Source organism: Furipterus horrens, unplaced genomic scaffold (assembly GCF_987537825.1).
Source record: "Furipterus horrens unplaced genomic scaffold, mFurHor1.1.pri manual_scaffold_13, whole genome shotgun sequence".
Taxonomy (NCBI): Eukaryota; Metazoa; Chordata; class Mammalia; order Chiroptera; family Furipteridae; genus Furipterus; species Furipterus horrens.
Genome location: NW_028327183.1, coordinates 50,783,158 through 50,796,867, shown reverse-complemented (window position 1 = coordinate 50,796,867; position 13,710 = coordinate 50,783,158). Strand labels below are relative to the sequence as shown.

General features: G+C 52.0%; 2 protein-coding genes across 3 annotated transcripts; both read left to right on the top strand.

Moving 5' to 3' along the window:
* Positions 1-892: 892 nt before the first annotated feature.
* Positions 893-6,586, top strand: KLK9 (kallikrein related peptidase 9). Its single transcript, XM_090260470.1, has 5 exons — positions 893-1,018; positions 1,195-1,351; positions 3,842-4,107; positions 5,460-5,596; positions 5,924-6,586. Exons 1-5 carry the CDS (start codon positions 907-909, stop codon positions 6,074-6,076), a joined length of 825 nt encoding a protein of 274 aa, XP_090116596.1. The 5' UTR covers positions 893-906; the 3' UTR covers positions 6,077-6,586.
* Positions 6,587-7,045: 459 nt separating this feature from the next.
* On the top strand, positions 7,046-12,168 carry KLK8 (kallikrein related peptidase 8). Of its 2 annotated transcripts, none has more exons than XM_090260630.1 (6): positions 7,046-7,091; positions 7,766-7,843; positions 8,359-8,518; positions 8,727-8,980; positions 10,625-10,758; positions 11,961-12,168. In XM_090260630.1, exons 2-6 carry the CDS (start codon positions 7,774-7,776, stop codon positions 12,114-12,116), a joined length of 774 nt encoding a protein of 257 aa, XP_090116756.1. In that variant the 5' UTR covers positions 7,046-7,091; positions 7,766-7,773; the 3' UTR covers positions 12,117-12,168. The 2 variants fall into 2 exon arrangements, with proteins under 2 accessions (XP_090116756.1, XP_090116754.1); XM_090260628.1 differs by lacking the exon at positions 7,046-7,091 and adding an exon at positions 7,139-7,352.
* Positions 12,169-13,710: the final 1,542 nt, after the last annotated feature.

The following is a 13,710-nucleotide window of genomic DNA, read 5'->3' as shown; positions in this document are numbered from 1 at the left end:
TCTCATGAATCCAGCTTGAATGGGGTGATTCTAGGGACACAGAGATGAGTCAGACCTGGGCTCGGCCCTTCTGGGGCTACCCATCTGATGAGGAGGGGTGCGGGAATAAGCAGCAAGAATGGGATGATGGGAAGGAAGATGGAGGGGAGAGATGGGTGAAAAAAAAAAAGAAACAAGAAAATGTTCTCCAGACTTAGCCAAGATCTGGTGGTGCTAAGAAAAAGGGAGAAGTGCTTAATTTTAGGCAAGTTGGCCACATGGTACTGAGGATGTGAAGAGTGGAGTAGGTTATGACAAGTCTGAGGTAGTCCAATTGCGACCATAGTTCTCAAACATCGTTGCGGTCTCTGTCTCTCTCGGTCTGATATTCTCTCTCTCTCTCTTTCCTGTTTTTGTGTCTCTGTCTGCAGCTTCCTTTTATCTCTTTCTCTTCCCCCACCTCACCCCCATCCTGTCCTCCCGTCTGCCTGTGCGGCCTTTTCCCTCTGAGTCCTGGTTCTTCCTCCGGCCTCTATCCTGATCTCTGGGCATCGCTCCTGTTCCTCAGCCCCAGCTCACCGCAGCAGCTGCATTCAAGACAGACCTGCTTCCCCCTCAGTACCCGGCCTTAGGGATCTTCTTCCTCACCCTCTTCCTCCTCCTGGCCACAGACTGTCCTGTATCTAGATCCTGCGTGAGGGCTCCCTCTCTTCGGAGACACTCTGGGAAATTCTACATCCTAGGCCCCCACCCCCATTTAGCCAAGCCCTGACCCAGCAGGCAGCCAGCTCTTCCCTCCAGAGGGTCTCCCTGTGTAGCCTTCCTTCCCAGGGTTAGTTTCCATCAAGGCCCCAGGGCTTCCTCCTCCCCCAGTAACATTTCTCAACCCCAGTTAATCACAGGGTGGCCCCAGGGAGGAGGAAGGAGATGGCATGGCTTATCATAAAGAAGCAGGGATGCCAGAGCCAGGACCCAGGACCCAGGCACCCAGAGGCCATGAAGCTGGGATTTGTCTGTGCGCTGCTTTCTCTCCTGGCAGGTGAGGCTCCTCCGTCCCTCCTGCCCATCCTTTTGCCCCTCCACCTCCCCAGCAGCCTCTGCAGGTTGCCCTTTGCTTCTTGGCCTTCTGTTCCTGCCCTTGGGGGATCCCAGCATCTCTCCCCAGCCCTCCCACCTTGCTCTGCACTGACCTTGCTGTCTCCCACCTGCCCCCAGGGAACAGCTGGGCAGACACCAGAGCCGTGGGGGCTCAGGAATGCCACCCCAACTCGCAGCCCTGGCAGGCCGGCCTCTTCTACCGTACCCACCTCTTCTGTGGGGCGACCCTCATCAGTGACCGCTGGCTGCTCACAGCTGCCCACTGCCACAAGCCGTGAGTGACCACTCTGGGGATTGACCTGGGGTTTGGGAAAGGGGGGGGGGGGCAAGGGGATCTGGTAGAAAAAGGAGGGAGCTGTAGGGAAGAAGGGCTGAGCCTCTATTTCTGTTCCCAGAAGTTCAACTCAGAATTACAGAGTCAACTTTCCTAATTCTAGAGTTTTAAGGAATCTGATTCTGAGAGTCAAAGAGTCAGAATTTACTCTCTTAGAATCTTAGACTCTGACCCAGAGAAATCCAGACTCGTAGACTCCGAAAATCCTGGGTCCATGAGATTCTACATTGACCTCAGAGAATTCTAGAGAATTCTCAGAGAACAGCTCTGCCAATGAAATATGATGCAAGCCATGTAAGTTTTAGTTTTCTGTTAGACACATTGAAAAAGAGAAACAAGAAAAATTAATTTTAATAATAATTTTTCATATAGACAAAATCATATTATTTTAATATGTACCCAGTGTTTCAATATCTATAAATGCCATAATTTCCTCTTTTTTGCGTCAGCCTTTGAAATGAAATGTGTATTTTACACAGAGGGCACAAACCATATTTCAAGTGCTCAGTAGTTGTGCTAGATGGATAGAGCAACACTGGGATCTTGCATTCAGAGTATTCTGGCTACGTTCATCGACGATAGATGCTCCTAGTCCTAGAATCTTTGAGTCACAGTTCTTAGGTTACGGTGATTTGTAGATTTCCAGAATCTTGAAGCCAAAAAATATGCTAGAAAGTTATAGTCATAAATTGGTAGAATTTTGTGGATTTAGTATCCCAGAATGCTACCATTCCAAACTCTTAAAATCACCAACCTTTTCATTCAGAGAAGTCTAGAGTCTCAAACTGCTTGAATCTTAGATTTTTAAGTTTCTACAAACACAGATTTATAGAATTCTAGAATTATGACATTTTAGTCTTATGGTCCAAAAATATTGGAATTCTAGGCTCATGAAGTCCTAGATTTAATTCGAATAACTTTATTATTTTATCAATAATTTATTATTTAATTTTTTAAATGATTTTATTTATTTTTAGAGGGGGGGAGAAAGATAGGGAAAAAAATATTAATGTGAACGAGAAGCTGAGAATGATGCTCATATGCACTCCATCTGGGGACCAAACCCACAACCCAAGGATGTGCCCTGACTGGGCATTGAAATGGCAACCTTTCCCTTATGGAAGGATGCCCAACCAACTGAGCCATACCAGTCAGAGCAATTGTGGTTTTTGTTTGTTTGTTTGTTCTTTTGTATTTTTCCATTACCATTTATCCCCCCACCATACCCTCTTCCTCCTCTACCCACTCCCCACCCCCAGATTCAGATAATTTTAAAATCCTAGAATTGTTGATCCAGAGAAACTAGAACATTGTGGCCTTCACTTCATAGCATTCTAGAACTTGAGCCTCCTAGAATTCTGGAATGTTAGAATCCTAGAGTACTAGAATTTTAGATTCTGGACATTCTGTTAGAATGTCCTAGAACCTACTGGAGGCAGAACTCCAGTCTGCATGTCTGGAAGGGGGCTGTCCATCCTGCTCTGATATTCTCGCCCCGAGAATCAAGCACACAGGTGCTGGTCTGGGAGGCTGTGTGGTAATTTCCCATCATGCACTGCTCCATGTGGGGAGTCTTTCAGCTCCAGGTCTGTGCACCACGCGAGGAGAGCCATGTTCAGATTTTAGCCTCAAAGACAAAGAAGGAGAAAAGCAGATATAAGGGCAGTAGAAGGGATTCAGGGCTAAGAACGAATTGGGATTGAGGAAGGGCTGGTTCCCCAGATACAGAGCTGAGGTAACAGAAAGGCACACAGAGAGGAATAACCTCACACCCCTCGAACCTGGAGTTCTCAGTCATCAGTCTTGTCCCACATGTGAGAGATCAGAGGCTGGGGGCGGGGCGGGGGTGGACAGGCAGGCCCAGGCAAACTAGAACTGAAGTAAACGAGGACTGCAGGTTAGGTTTCAGGAGGAAACGCATCGAGGGGTGAGGGATGTGGCCGACAGGAAGAGCCTGAGGCCACAGATGATCCCAAACTTGGGGATTTTCCATATCCCATCGCCCTCCCTACACACACACCGGAACACACACAGAGTCACTCCCCAAGAAGCCACCAGACCTGTGGGGGCAGGGGTGGGGCTGTTTTTGTGTTGTAGGTGGAGTCCCCATGTGCCTACACGGTGCCCGGGGACCGAGGTCACCACCAAGGCTCCAGGTGGGGCAAGGAAGAAGGTAGCTCACTTGGCATGGATCTAGGAAAGGATGTGAGCTTTGGTGGGGGGGGGGGGTTCAATAGCAGAGGCAGACAAAGGGGCAGAGTGGGTGGGGATCACAGGCCCAGAGACAGTGTGTGCCTTCCTTAAAAATCACACGGCACTCTTGCATCACGCATATGATGGGGGACCAGAGAGGATATGTAGCTTGTGGAGAGTCACACAGCACCCTGGTGGACATTCATTCCTCTTGACCCCTGAGTCACGTCCCAGCAGGTATCTGTGGGTCCGCCTCGGGGAGCACCACCTCTGGAAATGGGAGGGTCCAGAGCGGCTGTTCCGGGTCACGGACTTCTTCCCCCACCCTGGGTTCAACAAGGATCTCAGAGCCCAAGACCACAACGATGACATCATGCTGATCCGTCTGCCCAGGACGGTGCGCCTGGGACCTGCGGTGCAGCCTCTCAACATCAGCCACAGCTGTGTCACCCCGGGCACTCAGTGCCTCATCTCAGGCTGGGGGGCCGTGTCCAGCCCTATAGGTACAGCCTGGCCCATGGCATGGCCGCTGACGTCTCGTGCTGAGGATCTAGATCCCTCCTCCTACTCTGTCTCTGTCTTTTCACCTCTATCCTCTGTCTGTCTGTCTGTCTGTCTCTACATCCACCCATATATGCCATCAAATCTAAGATGCTATAAATTATAAGGTGCATCATTATTTCACAACCCACGGAGAATGGGGAGGAACAATGGCCCCATGGATCCTCGTGTGATGCTATTTACTAGAAGACACATCTAATTCCAGGATGTTTAAATGTAAAAACATATGTGTTGGTTGAAATAAGTTCTACGTTTCTCGGAGTGACAAATTGGCAACCTAATAGCCTAATTTGCTTCTCACATTAGTGCTGGTTTAAAAAAGAAAAGAAAAAAACTCTGAATTTGTTCCTGACCACATCTAAAACCTGGGAGCCAAGTTTCTGGATTCACTTGTAAAAAACTAGCGATGCTGGGACCACATTCCTAAAAGAATGACCGTTATGGGATAGAGGGAGTGGAGGTGGCCCCTGCAAAAAAAAACCATGACAGTCCCCCCACTTCTATTCATCCATCAAGCCCTGGGATACATTTGAGTTTGCACCCATACATTATATACATGGAGATATAGATATGGTTAGGGTTATATATCCATATCTATCTCTATATGCTGTAACTCCCTCTATCTCCACTGAATATCTATAAACCTTTATATCTGTGCCTATCAATGACCTTCTCCCTATAAATATCTCCTCCTCTTTAATTCAATAGCCTCCTACTGGATATCTCTGGGCCCATTTCTTTTTCTTTTTATTAATATTTTATTTATTTATTTTTAGAAAGAGGGGAAGGGAGGGAGAGGAGAAGGAGAGAAAACACCAATGTGTGGTTGCCTCTCACGCACCCCCCAACTTAGGACCCTGCCTGCAACCCGGGCATGTGCCCTGACTGGGAATCGAACTGGAGATCCTTCAGTTTGTAGGCTGGCACTCAATCCACTGAGCCACACCAGCTAGGGCTCTGGGCCCATTTCTAGTTCTTCATGTCCTCCTCTGAGAACGTCTTTCTCCTTAAGAGGTTTCTAGCTCCTACCAAGGTCTCCATTCTTCTCCATGTAAATTATACATGTGTATTCTTGCCTCTTTGCATTTTTCTGTCTCTCTCTCTCTCCCTCCCTCTGTCCCTCTTCATATGCGTCTGTTTCTCTTTATGCTGTGATTCTTTGTCACGGCCTCTTGCTTCTGCCTTGGAGAATCTTATGCTGTGGCCCTGTGGAGCCTCCTTAAGACAGGGCAGAGGGGTGTGCCGAGTGAGGTGGGTAGAGCCGTTGATCCCCTATCCTGTCTTTCCCCAACAGTGCAGTACCCACTCACGCTGCAGTGTGCCAACATCAGCATCCTGGAGCCTAGACTCTGCCATCGGGCCTACCCAGGCCACATCTCGAAGAGCATGCTCTGTGCCGGCGTGTGGGAGGGGGGCCGGGGCTCCTGCCAGGTGAGGATGGGGCTCCTTCTGGGACACCTGGGTCCTGAGGGAGGATGGGGCCAGGACCAAGATTTTTGGACCGAAAGGAGGAGGGAGCTGGGGGGGGGGGGTCCTGGGGGAAAAGGGTGCTAGGGACCCAGAATGCTAGGTCCAAGGGAGAGATGGAAGCTATGAACTTTTTTTACTCCTGAGTCTGAGGGAGGAGGGACTGCAGACCTGGATGTCTGGTTTGGGGGGTAGTTAGAAACTGGGGATCTCCGGGACGGGGGGACGTGGTCTGTGTTATGTCATAATTAAATTGGCCTGACAGTTTCTCTGCTCTTCTCCCGCGCACAGGGTGACTCTGGGGGCCCCCTGGTTTGCCATGGGACTCTAGCGGGTGTGGTGTCTGGGGGCTCGGAACCCTGCTCCAGACCCCGGCGCCCTGCCGTCTACACTAGCGTATGCCACTACGTGCGCTGGATCAGAAAGACAATGAAGGAAAACTGAGCCCTCGCGCTTTGGACGAGCTGGACAGGAGGGTGCGCGTGGGGAAGAGGGGCTCCAGCCTCCGTGGTCTCCACCCTGGCCTCAGCTGCCCCGGAGGAGCCTGCTGGATATTCAGGCTCCGCCCCCTCGGGGTGGAGCAGGGAGACAAGGCCTCCCTCCCGGCCCCGTCTCCTGCTTCACCAAGAACGGCCACCAACCTGTGGAACAGCATCACCTGGCGGTCTTGCCTCAGACGCGAAATTCACCAAATAGCTCCTCCCCTCGGAACTTTGCCCAATGAGACGTCCCCGCTTGGACTCCACCCCGTGTGGCCCCGCCCCCGTGACGTCAGCGGCTCCAGAGCTTCCGGGAATGGCCTGCCGGCCCGGTGTGGCTCCACCCCTCTAGGCCCCCACCTTAATGGGATTCTGGGTTCGAATCCTGCCCGGGACCGTCTGGGAGACGTCGAGGGGAGGGTCTCGATCTCTTTGGATCCAACGTATGATTTTGCAATAAACGCGCGGACCCGTTTTTTTCTTCCTGCCTGTGCTGTGGGATGGAGCAAAAGCAAAGGGTGGGAGGAGGAGAGCAGAAGGGGAACCGCCACCGCGTTCCAATTTCCCTTGACCCCCCCTTAGTCGGTTCTGCTAGAAGTCTTCCTTCATCAGCCCTATTGCAGCAGGCCTCCTGGGTTCTGCTCGGGCTGGTCCCGTCACCCCCAGGGGCAGGGGAAACCAGGTCACGGTGCCTCCCAAACCTGCCTTCCCAGATCGCGGACCTTTCAGGGGACAGCGGGCGGGTCCGGTCCGCCCTCAGACGTCAGGACCAAGAAGACTCGCCTTGCTTCTATTCGGGGTTCCTGGCAGCAACCACCCTCCTTTCTCAGTCTCAGAGTCTGGGCCTCAAACCCTCTCATCCCTTGGATTCAGGAGTCCAGACCCCCGCCCCTCCTCCTTCAGACGCAGGAATCTGGGACCTCAGCCGCGGCCTCTTCGCAGACCCAGGACTCAGCGTCCCCAGCCCTATCTTCCCCAAGGTCCCTGTCCGAGCCCCCAGACCCTTCTGCTTGAGGCCCAGGAGTCACAGCACTGAGCTCCTCTTCCTTGCCTGCGAACCCCGAGATTTCATCCCCCCCCCTCAGGAATTTCCCTTCAGCCCCTCAAACCCAGGGATGCTCTGTCGAGCTCGGGCACGGGAGGAGGCGGAGCAGGAGGCGGGGATTCCCAGTTAAAAGCGTCCAGATTCCCGCACCAGGCAGAGCTGAAATCCGGGGGACTCTTCCTCTGGATCTGAATCAGTAGGTGACCCTGCCCCGCTGGACTCTAAATTCTCAGCCGCCAGCATCTGGACTCCAGGTCCTTCCTCCTTCAGGCCATAGACTTTAACCTCATACCCCTTCCTCCTTCAAGACCCAGGAATCAGCCCCAGCCTCCTCTTCCTCAAGATTCAGAAGGAGTCCAAGATCCTAACTCCCTTCTCCCTGGGAACGTAAAAGTCCAGATCCCCAGCGCCCTCTCTCCTCATTTTCAGGAATCTGGGGCCCCACCCCCTTCTAACTCAGACTTAAGAATCTGGGTCCCAGCCCTTTCCTCCTGCAGGACCCAGAAGAACAACTCGGGGTGCTTAGCTCCCTTCCCAACCCTGAGATCTTACTAGAATACCAGGCTCCTCCCTCCTCGGCTCTCAGCACTTGTGCTCTCCCTCCATCAGACCCCAGCATGGGACCCCCACTATCTGCTGCAACGTGCACCTGGATGTTCCTGCTTTTGCTGTTGGAAGCCTGTGCAGGTGAGGAGGGCTGGAAGGCTCCGGTGGCATGTGTGAGCCTGTGGGCATGCTGGGGTAGCTATGTGGGTGCGTGGCAGGGGGTGAGTAGGGGAAGTGCAATTGCATGTGGGGGCCTCGTGGGCTGCTTTCCTTGGGGGTGGTGGAGCTAGGCACTGGTGGCAGCAGGTAGTAGTGTAAGGTTGTGCCCCAAGCCTGTGGAGCTGCTTGCTGAGGAATGCAGGTGTACACGGGAGTGTAGGACCATGTGGACGTATGTGGAAGCATGTGGAAGCATGCTCCGGTGTGCAACTCTGTGTGATGACTCATGGGCTTCAATGAGTGTACGTGTGTATCCATGTGGTGTCATGTGCAAGCCGGGAGCCCCACGTGAGGGTGTGTGGACACAGCAGGAGGCAGGCAGAGAGAACTTGGGTGTGTCCCTTCGAACCCATGGTGGTTTTCCCACCCTCCCACTCCCCCCTCGGCCGTGCACTTTCCCAGGGGCAGCGACCCCACCTTCTCCCATCTGGCTGTAGGAGACTGGAGGGCACAGGAGTCCAAGGTGCTGGAGGGCCAGGAGTGCAAGCCTCATTCGCAGCCCTGGCAGACCGCCTTGTTCCAAGGCGTCCAGCTGCTCTGCGGGGGTGTCCTCATAGATGACAACTGGATTCTCACAGCGGCCCACTGTAAAAAACAGTGAGTGGACACCTGGGGCAAGGTGGGCTGCACCTGGGGAAATAGAGAGCTGGGGACCGGGACTTTAAGAGAGGAGGCATGAGAAAAGAGGGGGCTGAGGCACCTGGACTCCTGGGTCTAAGGGAGGAGGGCCTGGGAACCTGGACTCTGGGATACAAGGGGGCTATGATGATGGGGCTGGGTCCCAAACTAACCCCCATCATTACAGGAGGTACACAGTACACTTGGGAGATCACAGACTGAAGAAAGGGCCAGAGCAAGAAAGGGGTGTGGCTCAGTCCATCCCTCACCCCTGCTACGACAGCAACAACGATGACCACAGCCATGATCTGATGCTCATTCGGCTTCGTAGTCCCGCGTCTCTAGGGCCCAAAGTGAAGCCCATCAACCTGACGGACCACTGTCCTCAAGCTGGCCAGACATGCACCATCTCGGGCTGGGGCACTATTTCCAGCTCCCAAGGTAGTAGGAGGAAAGGAGGAGCTGGTGGCCCCAGTGGACCCCAAGCCATGGGCAAAACTTTACCCCTAGAAAGAGATAGGGAAGGGATAGTGACTGTGAGGCTGAGATTCACAAGTGGCCCATGTTAGGAACCGTGACAGCTAGAATATTACCAGGAGTGACAGGAGAAAGAAAGCAAACTAACAGGGCTCAAAAATATGGATGCACGAATGAATGAATGGATAAGTAAATACATCTCTCCTTTATGATGGAGTGTACCGTGTTATGAGATCTTCGTTGTACAGGATTTTATACAAAATAATTCCTAGACTTTGACTGGCAGTGGCCCAAGAAAACAGACTTCTCAGCACCTTTTCACTCTTGAACCCAAGATTCCTGGACCCAGAACAGGCCCTTCCTACCCCAGAACCCAAAGTCTAGGCCTCCAGCTTGCTCCTCACTCTGGACCAAAACCTCTGGACCTCCATGGAGGTCCTCCCTTTGGGACTTTGGGGTCCAGGGAGCCCCTTGTCCTACTTCACAGTGAAGAAATTGGGGCCCATCTCAGAGAGGCGATGTGATTCACCAGGAAGCAGCGAAGCCAGGACTCAGGTGCCTGCCTGTCTGACTCTCACTTCCAGTGAGGCAGTGAGAGGCTGTGGAACCCCCCCTGCTCGTGCCCCAGGCAGGTCCATGCAAACCAGGGCTCTGCCCCTTGTCTCTGGGCAACTCCCTTCCCATCACCTGGCCTCACCTTCCCTGTTGCAAAATGGGGATAACTAATCAATAGATTTTTAATCTCCATCAGAGCTCATGCTATATCCATTTTCTTCGCTGGGTATTTCTAGTGCTCAGGGTGGTGCTCAATAAATATTTGTTGAATGATTATGTGGACGAGTGAATTGGGGAATGAATGAATGCACCCCTCTTTCCAAAAGCTGCTGTGCAGATTCAATGAGATGTGAGCATATAGCTTCTGGCACACTGAGGTGCCAGACAGACATTTCCCCCATCAAGTCTATTGCTCAAAGGCAAATAAGAAAGATGAATTCCACTTCCAGTCATTAATTCAACACTGACTTGTGAGGATCTGACAGGTGCTGTCCTGTATGAGTCTTGATCCTTATGGAGTCGCAGGCTAGTGTGGGGAATTGAACAATAACCAAATACATATAACATAAAATAGGAGGTAGAGTTAAGAGCTATCATGAACTATCATGGGTGGTAAGAAGATAGGGAGTGATGGAAAGAGGGTGTTTTAATTAAAATGGTCAGAGAAGGCTTCTAGGAGGAGGTGACATTTGGAAGAAGTAGGATTTAGCTGAGATTGAGAACCTGGGGGTCTGGAGGGTGGAAGGACTGAGCAAAGTGAGGCAGAGGTGTCACAAGGGGGCACCTCCCAGTCCTCCAGTCTCCTGATTCTTAATTTGAAAATGACTCAGGACAAGAAACAAAAGACAGGTTCCAGCGGTCCTACTCTAGGTGGGGAAATGGAAACAGCAGGGGCCAAGGCTTTGTTTAATGTGGTGAGAAGAAATGAGCCCTGAGAAATGTGTCTGAAGCGCCCCTGGGTGGCTGTGGGTGCTCAGAAGGGAGGTCACATCCCGACAGGAATGGTGGGAAAGGACTGCTCTCTATGAGAACTTCCAACCTCTGCCCCCTCAGAGAATTTTCCTGACGCCCTCAACTGTGCAAATGTCAAGATCTTTGCCCACAAGCAGTGTGAAAAAGCCTACCCTGAGGAAGTCACAGAAGGCATGGTCTGTGCAGGTGACAGCAATGGGGCAGACTCCTGCCAGGTGAGTGACTTCCTAATTAACCGATTGAAGTTCCTTCTGAATTAACCAATCTGAAACCTCTTTCTCCCCTCCTCCTTTACCCCATGTAGAGGCTGAAGGCATGGCAGCGAATGACCCCCAAAGAGTTAGCCCCCACAGAGGTCATTCCCACCTCTATAAAGTGGGAAGAAGATTCAGAGAAGGCCACACTCTCCCAGCAGGTCACACAGTGCAGGGGTCATAGGCATTGAAGAGTCTCCATCACTTTCTTTGGAACCCCGGTCTGCAGGATGAGTTTCAGGGACAGAGGGAGAAGTTAAAGGAGGTGGGAGGAGATGCTCATGAAGGAGAGAGTCCGAGACTAGATCACACATGACCTTCCGCCCCCTGAGTGTCAGTTCCTGACATTCGAGCTGTCTCTGCCATCGACCAGCTAGTCAGCCGCTCCTTTCTGGCACCTGACTGGGTTCCCTCGCACAGCTGCCTGCTCCTACGATGGGTTTTGGGGAGGAATGCTCTCTCCCCATTGGCCAAGGAATGGTGCCATGGACTTCAGTGCACCTTCAAAGAAGCCCCATCCTCAAGATGACAAATCTTGGGATTTCCCATAGATAAAACACTATTTCCCATTGGCTGCACCTCCAGTCCTCAGGGCTCAGGCGGGCTTTATCCCCTTCACAGAAGCCCCACCCCCTTCGTCAATGATTGGTCCCCAAAGACGATGCTCCAATGCGCTCTTCCCCATTGGTCGGGACCACGGTCATTCCGGTCATTCCGTCAGGGCTCCTGCCCTGAAGTGCAGTCTCTCCGGGTGGTTCCTAGAGATACTGCTTACTTTCCTGAGACCCTGCCCCCATTGTCCTGTGCGTGTGCGTGTGTGTTTTTGTGTGTGTCCAAAGGATGCTGCTCCTTTCTTCCATGTTTGGAGGAAAAGATCAGTCCAGTCCCCACTGTCTTCTCTCTGGATTGGACCTTCCAGAGCATCCTCTTCTCTCCTTGGTCAGGATTTCAGGGTTTCCCTCACCGTCCTTAGTTTGTCTGCTCCCTCCTGCATGGAAGGCCCCGCCCCCCTCTCTCTCTCACCTGCTCCCTCACTCTAGCCAAGGGTTGGGAACCAGGGGACAATGCTCTTATCCCCAGTGGCTGGAGGGGACCAATCATGGCACTAAATGTTGGGTACAGCTGGGCATCTTTGGTGAAACTCTTCCCCTACCCCCGTCCAGGGCGATTCCGGGGGTCCACTGGTGTGTGATGGCGTTCTCCACGGTATCACCTCCTGGGGCTCAGACCCCTGTGGGCAGTCCCAGAAACCTGGCGTGTACACCAACCTCTGCCGCTACCTGGACTGGATCAAGAAGACCATAGGCAGCAGGAGCTGAGCCTAGGACAAGCTGTGGATCCCCCTCAATAAACCCAACACCATGGCCTGGCTCTTTGCCTGTCTTGCTTTGGCCCTGCTGGGAGGGATGGAGGGATAGAATCAGAGCCCTGATGGCAGGCTTGACGGGAGGTCTAGAGAGACCAGGACCTCATGGCCATTCTGGCCATCACCACGGCCTGAAGGGACCCCTTTTTCTCAGAAGGACTTGGAAGAAGGGGAGGTTACTTTCAGGGCAACAGAAGACACATGAGTTTTTTTTTTTTTTCCCCAGCCCCCATAAGAGTTTTCTAAGATCCAATGGTCAGCCTGTCCTGCGAAACATAGCCTGAAGCAGCTAAATTGTTTTTAACCTTTGGAGGGAGACTCTTCTTTCCCCCGCCATTGAAATTGTGAAATACTCAGAGCAGGGTGCAGGAAATACGTGAACAGCTTCAATATACATTTGTGAACACCCCTGAAAGCACCAGCCAGGTGAGGAAAGAGGGCATTGACAGCCCCTCAAAGTCTGAGAGACCGGTGTACCCCTGCAGGAGGAACAGCAATCTTTCCCACAGCTCAGAGCTCTCAGAAGCTAATGGCTGTGGTAGAGGGAAGTGAGGCACCTCACTGCTGGTGTCCAGACTGAAGTGTGGAGGGGAGAAAAGTTGGGGCTGTTTTGCAAAAAGATATGTGCGGAGTGGGTAGTGGTGAGGATGTGAATACATTGCAACAGAACGAAGACTGGGTCCCCTCTGTGCCTAGCTCCTGGCTCTTCCAGTGCTTTCCATGGCTTTCTTGCTAACAACCATCTAACTTACCTGTTGATGTGCTAAGTCCTGTCTCTATGCTGCTGCTCCTGCATCTTCTCAGTATCTGCTCCCTTGCGCCCTCCTCCGCTTCTCTCTCTGCTTCAGAACCTTTTAACTTCACCTGCAACCACGCATGGCTCCATGCTCCCAGGATTTCTTTTTTAGTTAATTAATTGATGTTTAGAGAGAGGGAGAGAAATCTTGGCTTGTTCCACTTATTTATGCATTTGTTCATTGATTTTTAAAAATTATTTAATTTATTTATTTTTAGAGAGAGGGAGAGAAACATCGATTGGTTGCCCCTTGCACGACCCCAACCGGGGGACCTGGCCCAAAACCCAGGCATGTGCCCTGACTGGGAATCGAACCAGAGATCTTTCAGTTTGCAGGCTGGTGCTCAACCCACTGAGCCACACCAGCCAGGGCTGATGGTTGATTTTTATATGTACCCCACAATCTAGACATATGTGTACGATGCTCTAACAAAATGAGCTACCCAGCCAGAACTCCCAGGAGGTCTCAGATCATATTTTCATGAAATAACATTCAATTGGCCTAGCTTAATTTTTCTCCTTAAGCCACTTCATAGGTCACTGAATGACCAATGGTTTGGCTGCATTCTGATCAGGTGACCAAGCCTATCCAATCAGTGGGTATTTGGAGTCGTTTTATGAGACATGGGGATGGAGCGCTTTCTCCCCAACGGCCATGGGTGTGTGAAATGTCTGACATGCATCAGCCTCCCTGACCCATGAGTTTAAATCCAGAGGCCCCTCCTCATTCAACCCAGGACACTGGTCCCAA